Here is a 20,068-nt window from a genome sequence, read left to right as displayed (position 1 = left end):
ATTTCTGAGAAATTTCGTGTACTTCGGACTTTAAACTTACAACAGACAAGCTAAAACAGGATTCATCCCATACTCTTAGGATTTAAAGATATTGTCTCAGCTCATCTGTTCAAATCCATCATAAAATATCCGGACAAATAATTATTTTAGGAAAAAAGTTCATATGTGGACGTTTGTGGCCTGGGAACTTTAGCAAGCTTTACCTCTATCGCGAAATCTACCGAGATGGAATTTCTGTCAGGTGTATTCCATTTAGGATGTGGAATTTATTATATTTGTGGCACTTATTGGGACTTTCAAATTGTGACACCTCATGTAAACACCTATGGAGGAAGATGGAAGTTTCTAACATTTTTGAATTTGGTAAGAAACGTTTTATATTTTGGCACAGTTGTAATATTTACACTGACCTTCATGGAACCGGCAGAAGCATGCATGATTTTAAATGTTAATAGAATTACCTTTCGTTCATAGATTTAATTATACCGTGATCACCTATAAAATCTTTGGTTCCAACTATTTAACCCTTCTTCAACTCTAATACCAATGAAATAACTTGTTGTGGTGATTCTGTATTGTATCAGTTTCTAGCCATTTCTTATGGATTTTGTAATTGGAAAAAAGCCGGGTACACAATATCTTTGGAGTTTGAACGATTTTAAGAAGATAGGTTTTAACAAATGAACACTTAAGGAATTCCTAAGCTGTGGCAAAATAATGGAGCAACTTCAGAATGCCCCGCAACTCATTTACATGTCATTGAATAAGAATATCGGCTATTGTGTTATGCCTCGATCTTCAAAGCCTCCCGACACATTTAAGTGAGGCGGACCAAAGTTGCGGGGTATTCTGAAGTTTAGCCAAAATAATTTCTTTAAATTAACTCATCGCTAGTAAGATTACATGTTGGACGGATTATTTTTTGTACAATTCTTTTTTAAATTGATCCCGAGTAGCACATATAATCATGAACCGATTACGTAATCCTTAATTTTAGGAATTACACCATTAGAATTTAATTACCCCATGCTAAATTTGAAATAGGAATTTGATGTTTTTGTTTTGGCACTGAAACAAAACACATTTCACATAATTTTGGCTAGTTATCAAGACAGTTATCACTTTTAAATTATGGTAGCTTTTGAATGACATCCTTGAATATAAGACTGTAAGGAGTACAGGCGGCCTAAATATACTGTGAATGATTTTGGGGTTTAAAGGTCATTTACTAAAATGCCAATTATTAAGACTGAATTTTAATTGTAAGCCTGTGCTGTAGAAAAGAAACATATTTTTAGAAAAATTGAAAAAGTTGAAATGATAAAAAGGCCAGTCTCCATAGCTTCACTCCACAGCCGCCTTGTCTCTTCTGGCTGTCTTTAACATTACTTCGTCAACTTTCTTTGTGCCAGGTATTATGGACTATAAAATGGAGAAGGCAGGTTACTTGAACCAGTCAAAAGCACCGACAGTTGCCTCTCCAAGGCCAATAAATTCCACAAAAGTCAACTGATTTCCCTCAAATTGCCACCAGTGAGAGTAAATAGTAAATAATAACCTGTTAGAGCACAAAATGTTCCAATTTCTGTCCTTGTTAGCACAAAGGTGCTCCACAGGCAAACCAGACAGTGGTAAGAGGTCTTATTAGACCAGGCTGGTCAAGTGAAATGCACTGTTGAACAGTACTGGTAAATAAAAAAGTAGACTGTCTCAGAATTCTGTCCAGCTACAAAAATGAAATCTTTCAAATCAGTGGTCATATTGGGCTGCCAAATTACTAAAAACATCTGGCAATTTTGTTATTTCAGATTATTCAACTGTTGTACTTCATCATAGCACCACTGGGTGATGTTGTTACTCTCCTTAGTGGACGGAAAGATAACTGGCTTGTTAAACTGCGGGATTTATTGTTTTCATCTCTAGCTTTTCCTCTTGGTGTGGTAAGTGTTTTAATTAACTTTTATTTATTATTTATTATTTATTATTATTTATTATTTATTATTATTTATTATTTATTATTTATTACTTACTATTTATTATTATTTATTATTTATTTATTATCTATGAATATATTTATTAATTTATTGTTTTCATCTCTAGCTTTTCCTCTTGGTGTGGTAAGTGTTTTAATTAACTTTTATTTCCATTTAAAGGGAATTAAATCCTTGTCACCCATTCTGGAAGGTTTCTTTTAGTTAAAAAGAGAGCCAACTTATAATAACTATTATTATTATTATGACTATTATTATTATAACTATTTTTATCAATCACCATAAATGTTATAATTATTATTGTTTTTATTGTCTACTTATAATATTTCTGTTGCAGTAAATTTGTCCTATTAACAAAATTATTATATTATAAGTAATTTGTGAAGTGCTTATGTAAAAATTTTTACGTCTAACATGCAACCCACCTAGAATAGCACTCAAGCTAACTGTGGGCGCATGAAAAATTGCAAATACAGATCCAAGTAATAAAATGTTTGTATGTAAAAAAAAAAATGCAGTGTTTATAAGAGCTTGAATCAGCATTATGTTGCTAATGACATATATTTCTATGCTTAAAAATTTAAAGAAATTGTTTTACAAATGTTTCTTCTGTTCAATTGTTTTTCTATTCCAGTTTGTTGCAGCTACCTTTTGGGGTATATACCTAATGGACAGAGAGCTCATCTTTCCTCGTGCATTGGATAAGATATTCCCCTCATGGCTCAATCATATTTTGGTATGAGTTCTGAGTTCTCCTTAGAATAACTGCAATATTTTCATTGCAGTATCTCTAATTAGCAGACGCTTGTAGAAGCCCATAAGTAACTGTATGCTGTGCTCCAAGCTCAGCTTTAACCCTTAAAAGTTTAAACCTAATAGAGACCAGCATCTAAATTCTCCTCACATTTTTGTTCCTGAAGTAAACATTGATGTCATGAGAAGTAATAATTGATATCACCACCAATAAAACTCCTGATTTTAAAAACAAATTCTCCTTGTCCATACCATACAAAATGTATAGAAAGCAGAATTGAGATTATTTAATTATTGTGATGTTAGGGTGTAGAGGGTCAGTCAAAACTGCATCAAGAATTCCAGAATCATGAAATGGCTGCTAGAAACAAAATTTAAGTTGCCAAAAAATAATTGATCAAAACAAACAAACAAATCTACAACTGTTGTCTTTCATTGGCATTGTAAATAATAATGATAATAATATTAAATATCAGGTCATTGTTAAAATCGAAAGCTAATAATCTAAGCTTTTGCAGATCAAAGGCATACCAGGATATGAAAATAGCCCACAGGGAGCTTTATACAAATAAATTTAAAGTAGAAATGTGAGAAAAATTATGTAAATACAAATTTGATTGAAATTAGTAATTAAGTGATCTCTTTGTCCTGTGGCACAAAAAAAAGTTTTAGCGTTTTTGGAATCAATTTTCAAAATGTTAGGTTACTCTTTGAAATCTTTTAAAGTAGTCATAATCGTATTTTCAAATTATAGTACTTTCTATTGGTGAAGAAAAACATCAAATGATTTCAGTGGTCATAATCGTATTTTCAAATTATAGTACTTTCTACTGGTGAAGAGAAACATCAAATGATTTCAGGAGCATACATGTACTATTCCTGCAAAAGACTGTATTACACACATATTAATAAGTAATCCCTTGTGTTTCTTTTTAGCATACCTGGTGTGCTATTCTTATCATATTAGAAGCTGCATTCATCAAACACAAGTATCCAAAGAATCGTGTAGGTTTGGGTGTGTTAGCTGTTTTTACAGCGATTTATCTTTCTTGGTAGGTTAAAAAATTTTATTTTGTTACTTAAAGACTTAAAGATCAGTTCTCCTTACTGTCTGTCAAACATTTGTTATAATCTCAGCTGTGAGAATTTGCTGTAAGTCCTTTGAATTACCTATGAGTGACCAGCTGCTAATTTCTTCTTACAATATCATCCCTGGATCAAACATTGAGGTCAGGAGAATAAAGGAAATGATCACCAAGTGAAGAAGCTTGTGATTGTTTAACAAATTCTCCTTGTCAGCACCTTAGGAAATGTATAGACAACAGTATGGAGAAAATACATTCTAAGGTTAGAATGTAGAGAGGAAAAAGTGGGTTCAAAGTAGAATTTGTTATGGTAATAGGACCAAGTTGGGTCTAATTTGTTAGTCACAATTGTACCCATGATTTGTTGAATGTGCATACGATTACAGAAATAATCATAACTATTTGAATTTCCTCAAATGTGATTGGTGCATTAGCTGTTTTACTTTTCACTAACCATTCTGTATGGTTGTAATCAGACAATTGGCTGTAATTGGACAGTTGAAGCAGCCAATCATACTAAGTCCACTCAGCTAAATCTACCAATCACAGAATTGGCCACAATAACCAAATCACAGCCACTTCCTTGAAAAAAAAAAACAGGGAATTTCCAAAATGGAGAAATTTTTACTTTAGACACTGTCTCTAAGGGAGATGTCTGAATGTCTGTTCTAAATGAATTTGTTTTATTTTCAGAAATTGTAATGGTTATGATTAATTGGTAACAGGACTTTGTGTCATCCAATTCTGTCTGTAATCATACTTGTGATTGAGATATCAGAATCCTGCTTCACGTTTGTCTGATTTTGTTAATCACTCGTGTGATTGCAGACCTTATCAATAAAGGGAAAAATTACTGAGCGCTGATTGGTTGAGAGAGAGGGCATTTTTTCTTAATCGAGGGCATTTTTAGTAATCAAGAGAGGGCATGATTACCTGTTAATGATTGGCTAATCCGTTGCATAGCAACCGTTCGTTATCTTGAAATTTGTTAAAAATAGACCGCGCGCGTGATTTTCCTTCGTATAAATTTTGCCCTTTATTGATAAACAAGTAATCCCATGAGACCTCGTACTATTAAGGATTAATTGCACTTGAGTTTTCAAAATTTTCCAAATTGCCCTCGTCGCTTCGCGACTCGGGCAATTTTGGAAAATTTTGAAAACTCTCGTGCAATTAATCCTTAATAGTACTTGGCCTCATGTGATTACATATACAAATTGGACTCTGGCACTCAGTCCTATTACCATTATAAATTGAATGACACAAATTCTATTACCATTCAATCAACACTGTAACAAACTTTGAAAAACAAAACACTAGTCAATGAAAATCAATTTGTGAATCAAAACTAACATTTGACTGTTTGGGAGAAAAGGAACCACATATTCCAGGCACACAGGTGTATTGCATAAACTCTCTAGTTGGTGCATAAATCAGACTGCTTGGAACAAATCCCATTGGCATTTTGTTTTAGTATCTGTACCATGTGCACATGTATGTGGATTAGCCACAGCCTTTTCCTACCTTGTTAGCTGTCAATATTTTCATTTCAGGTGTGCTCATGGGGTAATAATAATTAATTAATAATTAAAAATAATTGGGTTGATCAAATATCCTTGATTAGTAATCATGAGTAATCATTATTGATTATTATGAATTATTATTAAATGTTTTGTATCATTAATAAATAACAAATTTATTGATATATTTTGATAGGATATCGTGGATTGCTTATGCAGCAGACTTTTGGGTTTATCCATTCCTTCGTCTAATGCCTAATTCTGGCAAAGTAGCATTTTTTACGTTAGCAAGCTGTTTAAGCGCCTTCCTGTATCTCTTGGGAAAATGGATGACTTTGTTCATATGGGGAGGTGAGGTAAAGCCTGTGAGCAGGTGTTCATTGTCATTTTTAGAGCTCCCGTTATCGTGGGACAGTTAATTTGGATTAATCTGAACCGGTGGCTTACCGTAGAAATAAAGTGACATTTTCAAATGTCGCTGGCGTTGTCTAAAAGCTTCATTAGACTTTTCGGATCAATATTAGTATCTAGGTAACTGCCCACCTACCCCTCCCCCTAACTCAACAACAGTCAATTGTAGGTTAGGGGAGGGGTAGGTGGGCAGTTGCCCAGATACTGATATTGATCCGACTTTTCTATACTACATACTTTATTATACTATTATACCAATACACTATCCGGCTACTTCAACTGTGTTGTGTTTTTGTTGTTGTTGTAGGCGACGGAGAGAAGAAGTCTACAAATAATTCGACTATAAAGGAAGGAACAAAAAAGAGAGTAAAGAAAGCAGATTAGAATCCAATACTCATCAGCCTGCGTGGAGAACCTCGTTTTCAATGTTACTGTACAAATGTTTCCTCGCCCGCGGGAAGGTATGATACCTTGAGCCACGCCATCCCGTGAAAGAACCGCAAGGGGTCTAGCACTAAGTAGTGTCAGTTCCCCGGCAAACCTCTCCCCGACTCGTCTCAAATCTTCCCGTTGACGGAGAAACTTGCGTCTTGCAGCACTGATATTACGGGTCTGATGCAGGCTAATGCTTATGTTGCAGTGATTGTTTTGTCTATCAAAACTTGCAGCTCTGGTATAATTGTTTTGTTTAAAATTTAAATGAAGAAAATTGGTAGTTTATGATCGTGTTACACTTTTTAAATTGGTTATTATGAAGAAAACATGCAAATCGTTCCTTCCGCTGTGTCAGATATCCTCTCTCGAGGACTAGGTTCGAGATTGTGATTTCAGCGTCACATCTCGCGTTATTATACGTGATCTATTGTGGTAAACATTTGTCCTCGTCATGGATCGTTCTTGCCACTAGATCTGTTCCCTTGCAGTACCATGGATGAACCATTTATCTTAACAGAAGACTTTGAACTTCGTAATCTCCACTTTCGTGAATTGTGCAGAAAAACGACTTAAATGCTGTAATTTGTCTTTGTCAAATATTTAAGTATGATTCACGAAAGACCTTTTGTCGAAACTAAATCAAGTAAGAAGTCGTATTCAGAGCTGGTATGATTGTTTTTATGAAGATAAGTTTTGTTTGTTTACCCACCTGTATTTCTTTAATGTAAATCATTGACTCCAATGCAAGTAAATCATCGTAACAAACTCTCAATTGTAGCAAAAGAACAGAAAATTTTCAGCATTTCTTTGATGTGACGTGTGTGTGTTTTTGCCGTCGATTATATTACATGCGCCTAGAGCAAATGGCTTACAAGAAAATTTCCGCATCGTAGAATGATGCTTACAAACGAAAAACCCAACAACGGCATAAAAAAACTAAAGCGTGACTTTGCAAAATGACCCTAAATTCTTCAACATTTTGTTGATCCCACAAAGAATCGTGAATTACAAAACACTGCTTAAGTAGGGTATTTAAACACAATAATATTTTCCCGGGGACGGGAATTTTTGAAGGTTCAAATGCACCGGAGGGATGTTGAAGCTTCGAGTTGATCGATCGAAGAATTACATGCTAATGTATTCACTTTAGCAAAACGATATTAATTTTAGACTTAAATGTGGTGACACGTCAGTTATTGTTTTTTTTTTCCTGGTTTTCTAAGCAACTTTTGTTAATGTTGTATTTCGCACTGTGGCCAAATTAATCCCCATAATGAACGGTTGGAAATATTAGCGGTTGAAGCTTTGTTTAGAAGCTTATCATACAGGCTTCCTTAACGATCTTTAGGAAAATAACAAAACGGCGGGCAACGAAGCGTGGAACCAGGAATATTGAGCAATTATTTGTAATTGAAATTTTAAATTCAGGAAGATTTATTGCATTGTTGCCAGTCACTCTAACTCGAGCTTGGCAGGAATCGAAATGTTTGCCGTATTGACGAAATATTTGGCCGGTTTCGATGTTGAGTGATCACGAATTGGATCAGGGAACAAAAGGTGACATCCTAGTAAGTGGTAATGACGAGCTTCATGCATGCGATATGCGTTTGTTCGGCGACACTGGCTGGAATATTGTCTTTACTGGCCATGGTTGCTAATGGTATGCTACTTTACGTCATGTACAAGGATCCCTTACGCTGCTTTCGTAAACCAATTTCAGTTCTCATCGCTACCCTGGCCGCAAACGACTTATTGACTGGATCTGTTATAAGCGGTCTTCACATTCGTAACGAAATATCTTGTGAAATTCATGCGGATGAAACGACGACCCGCACGAGTTTTGAAAGTATCATCGGTCTATTTGCTATCAACAACGGCACGTTTCTTGTCATGAGCTTGTCCGTGGAACGTTTGATCGCCGTGGCCTTACCGTTTTACTACCGTGCGACGGCGAGTGGTAGAAAAACCCTGGCATGTGCACTATGCGTTGTGGCATATTCCGTGGCTTTCTGTTTGCTTCGATTCACTGGAATTCCACAGGGAATTTACGACATGTTACAAGTTCATTTGAATATGACTTTCCCACTCGTGGCTGTTATTATTTTTAACTTCTTATTGCTAAAAGTTTTACGTGGGTACAGACGGCGTGCGTGCTCTATGAACTCTGACGCTAGCGACAGTGCGGTCTCAGCAAACGAAAAAAGATTCGATATTGATAAACAGTTCGCTTTTACAGCCATTCTTATAGTTCTTTTCCTCTTTATTTCACATTTGCCATATTATATAATTACTCTTGTAGAGGTACACTGTACTCATTGTGAAGGGATATGGCTCGTTTCGTGTCGGCGAATCTTGTTACCATTTCTCTATATCAACGCCGCCTGTAATCCATTTACCTACACGTTTCGCATTCGCCAATGCCGTCGGTCTCTCAAACTTCTCTTTTTTAAATGGCAAGAAACGATTGAGGTTTCTCCGAGAGCTCCAGCGACACCAGACTCTACAAGAAGTCCAATCGCTCTACGAAAGATTTCACAGATATGTCCGAAAACTGGTAAAATTGTTGAAACGTTCGGGGATAGACACATAGCTGACGATTTTGATTTGGGAATTGATAATCCACAAGAGATCACGGATGATTTTGACTCTGATGTCTGGGATACTAAACTGTGATAACTAAATTTATTTTGTTATTAAAGCCTGGGTTTACCTTTGTCCCTTTGCATCGACACGAAATGATGCATTCAGGGATCGAAAATCATTCGCCCACGAGTAGACTCTTTCTGGCGCTATGAAGTCAGCGGATTTCGAGGCAGCGAGTGATTTGAGCGTGAGAGAGGTTTGCACGCTCGCCTCACTCTCGTGAGCTTCGCCGCATGCATCGCGGCTAAATGAAAATTTGCACGCAGGCTACGCAGGCTCGCTTAACGATGGAATCTGTCATTTCCTAGATCTTCCTGATCATCTCAAACAAAACAAAACAAAAAAAGAAAATGAAAAATAATCATAATAATCACTTAAAAAAATTAGTAAAGAATTAAAAACAGACAAAAAAATCTTGATGAAGTGCTAGATTGATAAAATAACAAGACGATGATCGGGAATTTTCATATCATGAAACGATCGCGTATCGAGGATTCCGTTCGATAATTCTGTAGCTGATTTTGGAATTTTCATGTTAAATACGTGTAACAAGTTTAACGAAAGCAAAACACTCTACACCCTAATATCAGTATGAATATTCTCCATACTCTATATATTTCTACTGGAACTGATGAGGAGAATTTGTTTAACAAACAAAGCTTCCCAGCTTGGTGATGACTTCCTTTATTCTTAAGATCTTTGTGAAGAATTCGATTTTATTATTGTACGGAGAAATTAGATGATGGTCACTCTTAGAGGTTTAAATTGAATTTTGGATAAGGGGGTTTCTTGGTCTCGTCAATGGCCAATCGGTTTTACCTTTCAGTAGTTACACGGTAGGGTCTGAGTAAGAGATTAGAGTTTCCCAAACATGGATTTTTTTAAATTATTTTTTACACTAGAGCTTAAACAAGCTAAAAACATTTCAATGTATATGAGTGATTTTTGAGAATCCATTTGAGTGGTAACGAAGAGGGGGTTGGCTGAGGGTCGGGCCACCGGATCCTTCTCTTGAACACGGTAGTATTTTGAAGCCCGTCTGGTTACGTAATGCAGCGCAGCACATGGACAGGGGTTCACAATGGAAGGATATTAACCGATAGCCGTAAATTGGCTAAAATTTTAACCGTGAGTCGCCAAAGCCATCCCCTCATTGAGACCGTCTTTCGTGAGTAACATGACGCGCACTCCGCTTTTAATTTGGAGAGTTTAAAAAGCTTTTCGCAAGAGCGTGTAAAACCAAAACCAAAGTAAACACAACAACCAGTTGGTAAAATGCACCTTTAAACCCCAACATCAAAATGTATATTCTCCATATCGTTCTTTGTACATAACCTGTGATATTAATAAGGAGAATTTGTTTAAAATCACGAGCTTTACTAGTTTGTGATCATTTCCTTAATTCTAATGACGTTTGTGCTTCATTCAACAGTGATACTGTTTGGAGAAATTAGCTGCCAGTCACTCTCAGAGATTTGAGGCTGATCTCATTGCTAAGTACGAAATTTATTCATATATACATTTATAATATATATATATATATATATATATATATATATATATATATATATATATATATATAATTTTTTCGCAGGTAAGTGTAAATCAAAAGCTCAGAGTGAGTTTAAAATCATTTTTTTAATTGAGTCAGTTTTGATGTTTTGTACGACCTGTTTGGGATTTTGTTTTTGGCATTATAGTTTAAATCTCGGGTTTTCTTTCATATGATCAGTTATCAGACTGGGATATCGTTCTTATCAATAAATATAATATAACAGAATGTCTAGCTAGTATGCTACGTGAATTCACCGAATATCGTGAAGCAAGCACGCAAATGTACCTTGCGTAAAAGTGAACAACTGAAACTCTTTAAATAAAAAAGTTTTCCTTATCATCTGGAATCCGGGAATTTCTCGCTGTAAACATCTGCCGAAAGAAAACCTGGTCGAAGGCACTTCCGAAAACACTTGTTCTAGTGGTTAGACAGAGTGGTACAATTTAAGTTGAAACTCCAAATATTTTTCTTGAAAGCCATTATCGTTGCGGCGGATGACGTAGTCCCCAGTTCGGGAACAATTAGATGAAATGGCATGAGTATCTCACAATGGATCGAAAACCGAAAAAATGGTTCCTATGTAGATGGTCAATCGGCGATAAGTTAGTTGACAGAAAAGATGTTTTAGTAGTGGCATATGACGCCTTAAAACAAGGGGGAGAGGGAGTCGTTGACGTTGCCCCTATGATGAATTTTCATCTGTCATTTCTTTTTAATCAGTTATTTTGGCTAAATTTCCCTCTCTTCAGTTTCGCACAGGAAAAAGCTAGGGTTATTTTGTACAGTGTTCCAATCTTTCATAGTCTTTAAAGGAATGAATATGTTGGAACGGACACGCAATTAAACAATGTATTGGAGAACTTTTTTTATTGATAGCTTGACACTAAATTTCTAGAACCACTTAAAATGCAGCAACAGTTTTAATTTACCACCTAAACTAACTGAAGTGTATTCACCTTAAAGGCTTTTAAAACAATCAAAGTGCAATATTTCCACTAATATAATGTGAATTACGTCATATGCGTTAAATGGATCCAAGAGCGATCATCTTCCCGGGTATTTGCTCTAGGCGGGGTAGAGAAGGGGGGGGGGAGGGAGGGGTGGGAGCCGAAGTTTTTCCTCCTTTTGTAGGAAGAGCCCCCTACACAGATTGAGCCATTTGAGGTCAAGTGAAAAGATATTGCAAGCCCTTCTCTCTCTCTCGCCTGGGTCCAGGCCGGACATCACTTTGTTCGCGGAGTTTTTGCTTTTACGAGAGGTTTTCTATTCCTATGTAATCTCCTTTATGAGAACAAAGCTCGACTGAAGCTTGGATCGAGATAATCGCACTTAAATGGAATCAGTAACTTATATACACAAACCTTATTTGAGTTGTAAATGCAAGAAATTAATGTAAATATTGTCAAACTTCTAATCAAAATGTTTTCAACTCTCTAACTCAAAAAATGAATCTTCTATTTCAACGGCCTACCGCTGACTCCTTAGCTCTATCTTCCATATGTCTGTTGACTGTGTAAGCCTTCGGTATTTCTGATATAAGAAACAAGAGCAAAAACAAGAAGGAAACAACAAACTGGATCGAACGAAAATAATAATAATAATAATAATAATAATTAAAAAAATTATTTAACAAATAAATGTCGTAACGATGGTTAAGAGCTGTAAAAAGTCAATCTAATGCTTTCCTGGTCAATGACAGGAAGATCTTACCATAGATGTTCTAACTATAAAAATTAAATACATGTATAGGGCGACACGTGATTTTAATCAACTTTTCTGTTCAATTATTCATCGAAATCTAGGGTTAAATACAGTTAACTCAATAAAAAGAGACCTCTTTTCAGATGGTAAAGCCTATCTCTTTAAATAACATTCTTTTTATATCCATTGTTAAATATCTCAGTATTTGCATACATTTTAAAATGCTGAGCCGCACCTCTAAAAAAGCTTTTAAAATCCGAATTCTGATGGCAAATAATCAAAGGGAATACATGATTCAATGGCATTTGGATGAATACATGGTATTTTACAATGGATCAAGAACTACGAGATTGGCTCCTGAGTGGATCTACATTCGGCGATAAGGTTAGTTGACACATACCATTCACGTAATCGCTTTTAAGGATGTTTTATTAATTTTTTTTTTAATTTACAGGGTTTACTACAACACCCCGTCACCCACTCAATTTTATAAAAAAAAAAAGTGCAAAATCTTACAGCACTAAAGTCAATGAAATGCTGTTTTTCCATCACAGACAGAAGAAAAAAATGCAATGTTGTGCTGTGGACGAGTGGGTGAAATGCTATGAGGAATAAAACTGGTCTACTATTCCAGAATTGATCTTCAACCGTAATGTGTCAAAAACTTTGTCGCTAATTGTAATGTAGAATAACATGAGCTGTTTTTCCCCTCAAGATTCTTAGTCTAATCATTATGAATATTCAAGCTCCATAACATTATCTAACTTGTTGTCATATCTAATCTCTATTAACCCTTTAACTCCCATGAGTGACCAAGACAGAATTTCTCCTTATTATATCCATACAATATCATGCAGACAAGTGATGAGAATAAAGACAAATATAAATTGTGGGATTACTAATTGATCTGATACCAAATTCTCCAAGCTAACATAATGAGAATCATTTGGCAGACAGTAAGGAGAATTACTAATAAGATCTTGAGATTTAAAGGGTTAAAATCACCTATGCATTGGATGGCAAGTGGTTCGGTTGTTTTCTCTACAGTAGTGTGATGGTCACCTGACCATGGCCAGCCTTATTGTAACAACATTCATTCTGCTGATTGTTTCCAACATTGTAGGATCCACCACCACCCCCACAGAAATCTTGAAAATTATTTCCACTACCTCCCCCAGAGTATCCTCCTCCTCCTCCTCCTCCTCCTCCTCCTTCTCCCCGTCCCCCAGCTCCACCTCCTCCGCCAAACCCACCATAGACTTTGGAATACCTTGATCTCCCACCTACCCCTCCCAGCAGAAATCCCTTACCACCCTCGCCACCATATCCCTTGGTCCCATTGAAATTCGTTCCACTTCTTCCACTGGAGTAAAACCCGCCACCACCACCACCTGAAATATCATGATATTAATTAATTAGAAAACTTTTAATGGAGATATCGTGAGATTATGGCAGAATAAACATTTTGTACTTAATTTTAAAAGTACTACCAAAATGCTGAAATGCTAAAGATTATTGAAAAATATTCTTACCTGATGATGATCCAGAGTCAGCAGTCTGTGCACCATGTCCATTGCTCCCCCCTGGCCATGATCTGTATCCAGGATTCCCTTTCGTGTTTGAGCTGGCATCACATTCTGTATGTCTTGAAAATACATATTCTACCCCTCCTCCGCCTCCAGCTATTATCAGAGGTGTGTCGGCTCCTCTCACTACAAATGTACCTCCACCACCTCCAGAAGAATAAGCCCTCTTGTTTATTCCTCCTTCTTGACCTACAAGTATCTGGATGACTTCACCCTTGTTTAAGCGGAATGTTCCAATCATTCTTGCTCCTCTTCCGCGATACTGAGAGCTGTTAATCCGCAGATCGTACCCTCCAGCTGCCCCTATTGCTTCTATTCTGTAATTACCAGTGTGCGGCACAGTCCACTGTTGAATACCGCTGGACAAAGCAACTTGTCTGTCATGATCCTTACCTGCGTAGTAACTTCCGAGCGATGTTGGACCATATCTTCCAGTGGCATTGAGATTTGAGAACACGGCTTTGAATGCTGAGAGGAAAATGTAAAATTGACATCTATTTTTTTTATTAAGTTGTAATTTCTTCTTTATCACGAATGTTTATGTTTAGTCTGGCAGCTGGTCGTCTGATCAGTTTAAACAGCTGAGAGAACAAATACGTAACATTAAGCCCGTTAAGGGCAGTTCAGATCTTAAGTTTCCCTACTCTGGTAAAGAAATTTGAAATTAGTTTGACAATTTGGGGGAAAATGTGGGATACACGTTATTTATCAGAGGAGGAGTCTTCTCGTGACGAATATAATTTCTGAGCACTGATCGTTATTGGGTTTTCTGGGTGACTTTCCTGTGTAAACATATCAAAAAGTGAACCACTTCAGCGCAATTTGTGAAAAACTCGTCTTATCTAGTTCCTGGTCATTACCACGTTAGAATCCTAGGCCCATTAAATGTAATCCGTACGAACTCGATTTCGTAGATTTCAGGTTGTTTCAGTGTTCATTTGGTAGAGGGAAGGTGTGCTTGCATAGTACTTAGGATAAGTATTTCGCGTTGTCACAATTTACATCGAATGATAAAGTATCTGTCTGAACTGCAATGATTGAAGTAAGTGTTCATTTTAAACGCACATTTTATCAGAGTTTATCTCTGGCACCGTTTCAAGGGGATCACGCAAATCGTTGTCAGGTAAACGTCTGAAAAAACGATTAAAAAGAAAGAAAAAATCACACAACATTTCTTATACTTACTGCAATTGAATCCCGTTTTGCATTTGCATGTGTAAGAGCCGTCTGTGTTATTGCAACTTGCATTATAGTGACAGCCATGGATGTGGCCGGTACACTCGTCCACATCTGAAAAGTTTGAAAGTAAACAAGAAAAGGGTAGGAACATCAAATAAAGAGAAATCCCAGGAAAAAATTGCAATAAAAAACTATCGTAGACTATTTAAGAAATTTTCAGGCTCGGACGCGATTCGAACCCACTGCCTCTAGTTACTAGTTAGTCAATGGTTACAACTGAAATACGAGGTACAATGCACGAAAATGGGAAATTTATAAGTCAACAAGAACCGTGATACATATCAGCAATAACTGTTTTGGCCTTCGGATAAATCACTCTCAGCGACAATGAAAAGAGACCAAAAGGGGTGTCATTCGACCGTCTTCTCCCCACGTTTGAGGACCAGTGATCGATTATAGCTGAAAAATTTTCCCCATTTAATATGTTTAATACTTGGAATTCATTCAAAGTTGGCTTATGATGACTGCTAATGGTTAGATCAATTTGTAGAGCACCGGTCTGCCGTGTGGGAGGTCGAGAGTTTACGCCCCGAACCGGACCAACACTCATGATTACGGTCTTAAAATTACTGAAGATGATGTGCTACCTTTGCTCTGATATCTGCAGGTGATTATACATTTTAGTCTTCTCGGATGAGGACGAAAACACCGTAGGCCCCTTCTCCTGCAAATCTTCTGTACTGACCGATGGGGGACGTTGAATAATTAATACACTTATTCAAGAGAGTAGGGAACATAGCTCTCAGTGTTGTGGTCTGGCCTAAATTCTTAAAATGGGGGCATCTACAAAAATTTGCTTCAAAAATTATAAACTTCTCAATGCAGTCTCGCCAGAGTCCCAAGCAAAGCTTTGTAAAGCGCCATAAGCCATTGGATATGGTGCTATAAAATATTTCATCATTATTAATATGTCCCTATGAATATCTATGAATCTCACCTGTGCAATTTCGACCATTCCCCTGATAACCTGCTTTACAGCTACACGTAAAGGATCCCTCGGTATTATTACAAACAGCTTTGGCATGACAGTCATGAGTGTTGTCAATACACTCGTTTTTATCTAAACAAAGAAAACAATGAAGGCTGATATGAGCTTATCCGCAAGCTGGATAAAGAACCTTCAGAACATTGAAAAAGAATATTAGTGAGACCTTTTTCACAGTTTTCTCCCGTGTAACCATCTGGACACAGGCAAATATATCTCTTGTTGGTATATCCATTGAGACAGGTGGAATTATGGAGGCAAGGACTACTGGAGCATAGATTCTGATAGGATAGAAAAACGCCTGTTAGTGATTATACTTGACCAAAAAGATCCAAGCTGATTTCAGACGATTGTATTGTAATGTAAAGTAAAATCCTACCTCAGAGGCCCAGAGAATAAAACCTTTTCGTATTTCTTTATTTTCACCATGTTGGGCGTGGTCAAAATTACTCAGTTGGCAGAGCCTGAAGCCTGTCTTGTTTGGTGGGCCGATGTTCACAGACAAACAATTGCTCTCCATGAGGCACTCATATCTGCAGTCATGAGTAATGAGCTCCTCCCCCATTGGCAAGTAAGTTTCTTTAAATACATAACGTTGAGGAGCACATTCTCCTTCTGATCTCTTAAACCTAAGACTTCGGCAGCCAAAATCTGGAAGGAAGTGGATTCATAAGGAAAAATGTCATCAGAATTTCAGCTCGAGAATAGTTACACTCTAATTAGAAACGTGAATACCACTGCTAGGGAGATACACAACAGATATTACAGAATTTATTATTGCACCTTAAAAACACTTTGGGTCAGCACAAAAAGAAAAGATAAATAAAAAATAAAAATAAAATGAAAATAAAAAAAAGAAAATCAACAACGCTACTATTTTCAGTCCGTTAGTTAATGGAACACACACACACACAAAAACGCTTTAAAGTGACTCCACTGATAACAGAATAAATAACGGGCAAAAATATCTTGCCGTTAGATCTTCATGGTAGCCTTTTGCATTAAAAGGGTTTTTGGTATTAAGGTAGTTCGTAAAAGATAGCTAAAAAATAAATCAATAAGGTTTCAAACTTATCGCTCCACGTAATATCTGATGCAAGAGATCATTTTACCGTAAAATTGCTTTAAAAGGAAAATTTTCAGGTTTTAAGATGAATCTTCAATTTCTTAAAAATAAAGTGTTTTTTTATTACGAGGTAGTTTTCACACTTCAACTGTGTGTTCCATCGGTAGACAATATCAGATTTTTTACTTGCAATCTTAACAGCTTTAAACTTATTTGAAAACTATGGTTGGCTTATGTCGCCTTATACATAAAATATATAAAAATATGTTCAGCCTGAATTATAAAACTCTATGTTATTTTAGTTAAGGGAAGAAACCACCTGTTTTGGTGTTGTTGAGCAAGCAGAATATCTGATGTTTGTCTTTGTTAATGCTAATGCCTAGCTGCTACTTAAATGGGCGACTAAAAACTCTTTCCTCTTCCTCGTTGCAAATCGTTGTTCATCTTAAATTTCGTTTACATACATCATCTTTTAGTCTCAAGACCTATCGTGCAGAAAAACTGATATTTAAAGGAACGAAATGCAGTTTGGGAAGCATCATGATATGTAGAGCATGCCATCATGAAGGTTTTCTTAAGTACGGGGACTCAGCAAGTGCGCTTCGCACGCTGCAGCTGTAGGGCTACAAACAATAAAATCTACGTGCTACGCGTGAAACAAAAAACTGATTAAAAAATAATTTCTGCTTTCCCGTCGATTTTTAGCCGAAAGTTTACTAACGAAAATTTTGGTTCATTTTTTTTTAACCGGAAAATAACATAGATCCATCGACCACAATTTTCCATTACTAAAAACTTATTGATCATAGAAATAACGTCGACAATGTTTAATGACAAAGAGGGGTAAATTTTAAATTTTACACCGAAAACGGTGACGTGTACAAGTTTGTTTTGCGAAATACACATGGAGCTTATCAGGTATTTTCACGTAAATTAAAGTTCAACTTAGTACTTTCTACTGATATAATTAGTTAGAAGTCGATGAAACAAATAACTTTGAAAAAGATGTAGAAATTTGCCTTTTAAAAGTATTACATTTCTAGCTATTTCGAAAAAAAACGGACTGGAATTCTAAACAAAAGACGGATGAGCACAAGAACTCACAGTTAAATATCAAACTTACCACCGTTTCCATCCGCAGGGTAGTGAAGCCATCCTCCCCACAGAACTGTTATGGACAGCAAAGATAGAGATAGTTTAGAGGGAATCTTCATCCTTGCGGAAAATACTTGTACATGTGTATCGTTTACAGTGAAGCAGGGACACTCTACCGTCAAGCTCAAGTTTAGTTTTTCTTGTCATTCTGCGCTTTAGCTTCGGTTTTGACGTTTTCTGTTTCCCTAGAAGGCTAACGTTGAAAATCTAAAACATACAGCAGGTCGGCATCATGTCACCCTGAACAAACTCATTGACTGCAAAAACGACTCTTATCAAACGAAAAGGACTCGCTTACAATTCTTCCCTTAAATATATGAAGACTCGAGGTAAAACGTTAAGTGACTGAACAAATCCTAACTAAGAATGGGAAATTCTCAGTGGTATTCCCCTGTTGTATTTTAGCGCTAATTCAACGAGTTTGATTGGTTTGCCGCCGAATACTGAAAAGTCGCGAAGAAAACGTTATCGGCACAAAGATGTTTGTGACAATCAGAATCGCGCTTTGTAAAATAGCCTCCATCTGGTGCAAAAAATTGTACTTTATCTCTTTCCTAAGAACCAATTTCGTTTCCTCGAGGTAGAAATATAACAGTAAAACAGTCCTTAAAAGAATACCTCGCACAAGGGATTGCGGAGAAAGAAACCGCAAAGAAGTGATCAAAACTTTGACACGGTTCGAAATCGTGCCTCTCAGTTCTACCAGTAACTGAGCAACTAAGTAACATTCTTGGAGAGATGTAAATATCACTGCCTCATGGCCTTTTGTTTTCTATAATTTCTTTGATGTTCGCCAACATTAGAGGATTATTTTGTCATTTTTTTTATCATCATTATAATCATTCAGAAGTAAAATGTAAATTTATATATTTTTCTAATTTTAAAAATGTTTGGTCCCCGTAAAAAGGATCACTGAGAACATTTTAGGAAACATGCATACAAGTGCATTTTTGAGGCAATCGAGTTGTTTGTTTTAATATCTGACGTGAAGAAATTAAAAAAGTCTATAATTCAGTAAATAAGAAAATAAATAAAATGACAAAATGACATAATGATAATAATAAGAATAAAAATTGGATGGAATATTCGAATTGCAAATCAGTGTAGTCCACGAGGACATATCTAAGCCAGTTTCCGTTCCAAAATAACATCGATGAGTTAATTGCACGATGAACACAAGTTTAAGCTTTAGTACTCCACTTGCGTCTCTCTGGTTTGAATCGGCCGAGGGTTGCAGGATTCCCCGATACCGACATACTGATATCTCATCGTTCATTTCTTCATTTATTATCTTTTTTATTTCTAAAGCATTAACCACGAGAAGTAGTAAAGCTTGTACTTACTCAGCGCACAACGTAAAGACAGGGCTGTGGACATTCTGCTGGATTGAATCCCGCTCATTGCACCACTGATTAACTTCATTAACCACAAGTTGCCGTTAGTATATCTCGATGCCCTTTTAATGGTCCGCGACTTAATAAAATCACAAGAGTGGCAGATTTTAGACAACGTTTTTTAAACTATTTTGCGGGATGTGAGTGTAATAAACATCACATTCGACAGCTTTTTGCCGACACGAGCCGCGAAAGTTCTATTTTTTCCACTCGCAAACGGACCAATGAGACTAAAAGCTCTTTGCACCAGATGCAGAATGCTGTTTTATTTAAACAAGTAATTCACGACACAAAAATAGCTTCATCAAGCTACAGTTTTGTTGACGTGAAGATGAAAATGGGTGGTTAAAAAAAGTTTTAAAACTAATCAGGATCCTCTTTTATAGGTGGTTGTTATATAGGAATAAATATTATGTCCATCGGAAACTAGCCCAAACATGCCATCTGTTCATCTAGGTATGCCCGAACAGAAACAACTGTCATCAATCCAACAAAAGATAAAAGTGCGTGTTTTAGGCCCGTGTAATATTGACTTCGCCTGCGGGAATG

General features: G+C 36.4%; 3 protein-coding genes across 3 annotated transcripts; 2 read left to right on the top strand and 1 right to left on the bottom strand.

Moving 5' to 3' along the window:
• The first annotated feature begins 24 nt into the window (after window positions 1–24).
• LOC131785573 (androgen-induced gene 1 protein-like) lies at window positions 25–6,967 on the top strand. Its single transcript, XM_059102485.2, has 6 exons — window positions 25–363; window positions 1,809–1,940; window positions 2,626–2,727; window positions 3,681–3,796; window positions 5,546–5,700; window positions 6,068–6,967. Exons 1-6 carry the CDS (start codon window positions 226–228, stop codon window positions 6,142–6,144), a joined length of 720 nt encoding a protein of 239 aa, XP_058958468.2. The 5' UTR covers window positions 25–225; the 3' UTR covers window positions 6,145–6,967.
• An 811-nt stretch (window positions 6,968–7,778) lies between these two features.
• LOC131785622 (proto-oncogene Mas-like) lies at window positions 7,779–9,020 on the top strand. The gene has a single exon (XM_059102544.2). It carries the CDS (start codon window positions 7,786–7,788, stop codon window positions 8,866–8,868), a length of 1,083 nt encoding a protein of 360 aa, XP_058958527.2. The 5' UTR covers window positions 7,779–7,785; the 3' UTR covers window positions 8,869–9,020.
• A 3,826-nt stretch (window positions 9,021–12,846) lies between these two features.
• On the bottom strand, window positions 12,847–19,663 carry LOC131772704 (ALK tyrosine kinase receptor-like). The gene is made up of 7 exons (XM_066166573.1): window positions 19,469–19,663; window positions 18,094–18,138; window positions 16,284–16,555; window positions 16,071–16,185; window positions 15,857–15,979; window positions 13,627–14,148; window positions 12,847–13,485 (listed from the first exon to the last, which is right to left on the bottom strand). Exons 1-7 carry the CDS (start codon window positions 19,545–19,547, stop codon window positions 13,136–13,138), a joined length of 1,506 nt encoding a protein of 501 aa, XP_066022670.1. The 5' UTR covers window positions 19,548–19,663; the 3' UTR covers window positions 12,847–13,135.
• Between the last annotated feature and the right edge of the window lie 405 nt (window positions 19,664–20,068).

The sequence above is a fragment of the Pocillopora verrucosa genome, chromosome 5 (assembly GCF_036669915.1).
Source record: "Pocillopora verrucosa isolate sample1 chromosome 5, ASM3666991v2, whole genome shotgun sequence".
In the NCBI taxonomy this organism is placed as follows: Eukaryota; Metazoa; Cnidaria; class Anthozoa; order Scleractinia; family Pocilloporidae; genus Pocillopora; species Pocillopora verrucosa.
This window is presented reverse-complemented; position numbering and strand designations above follow the sequence as displayed.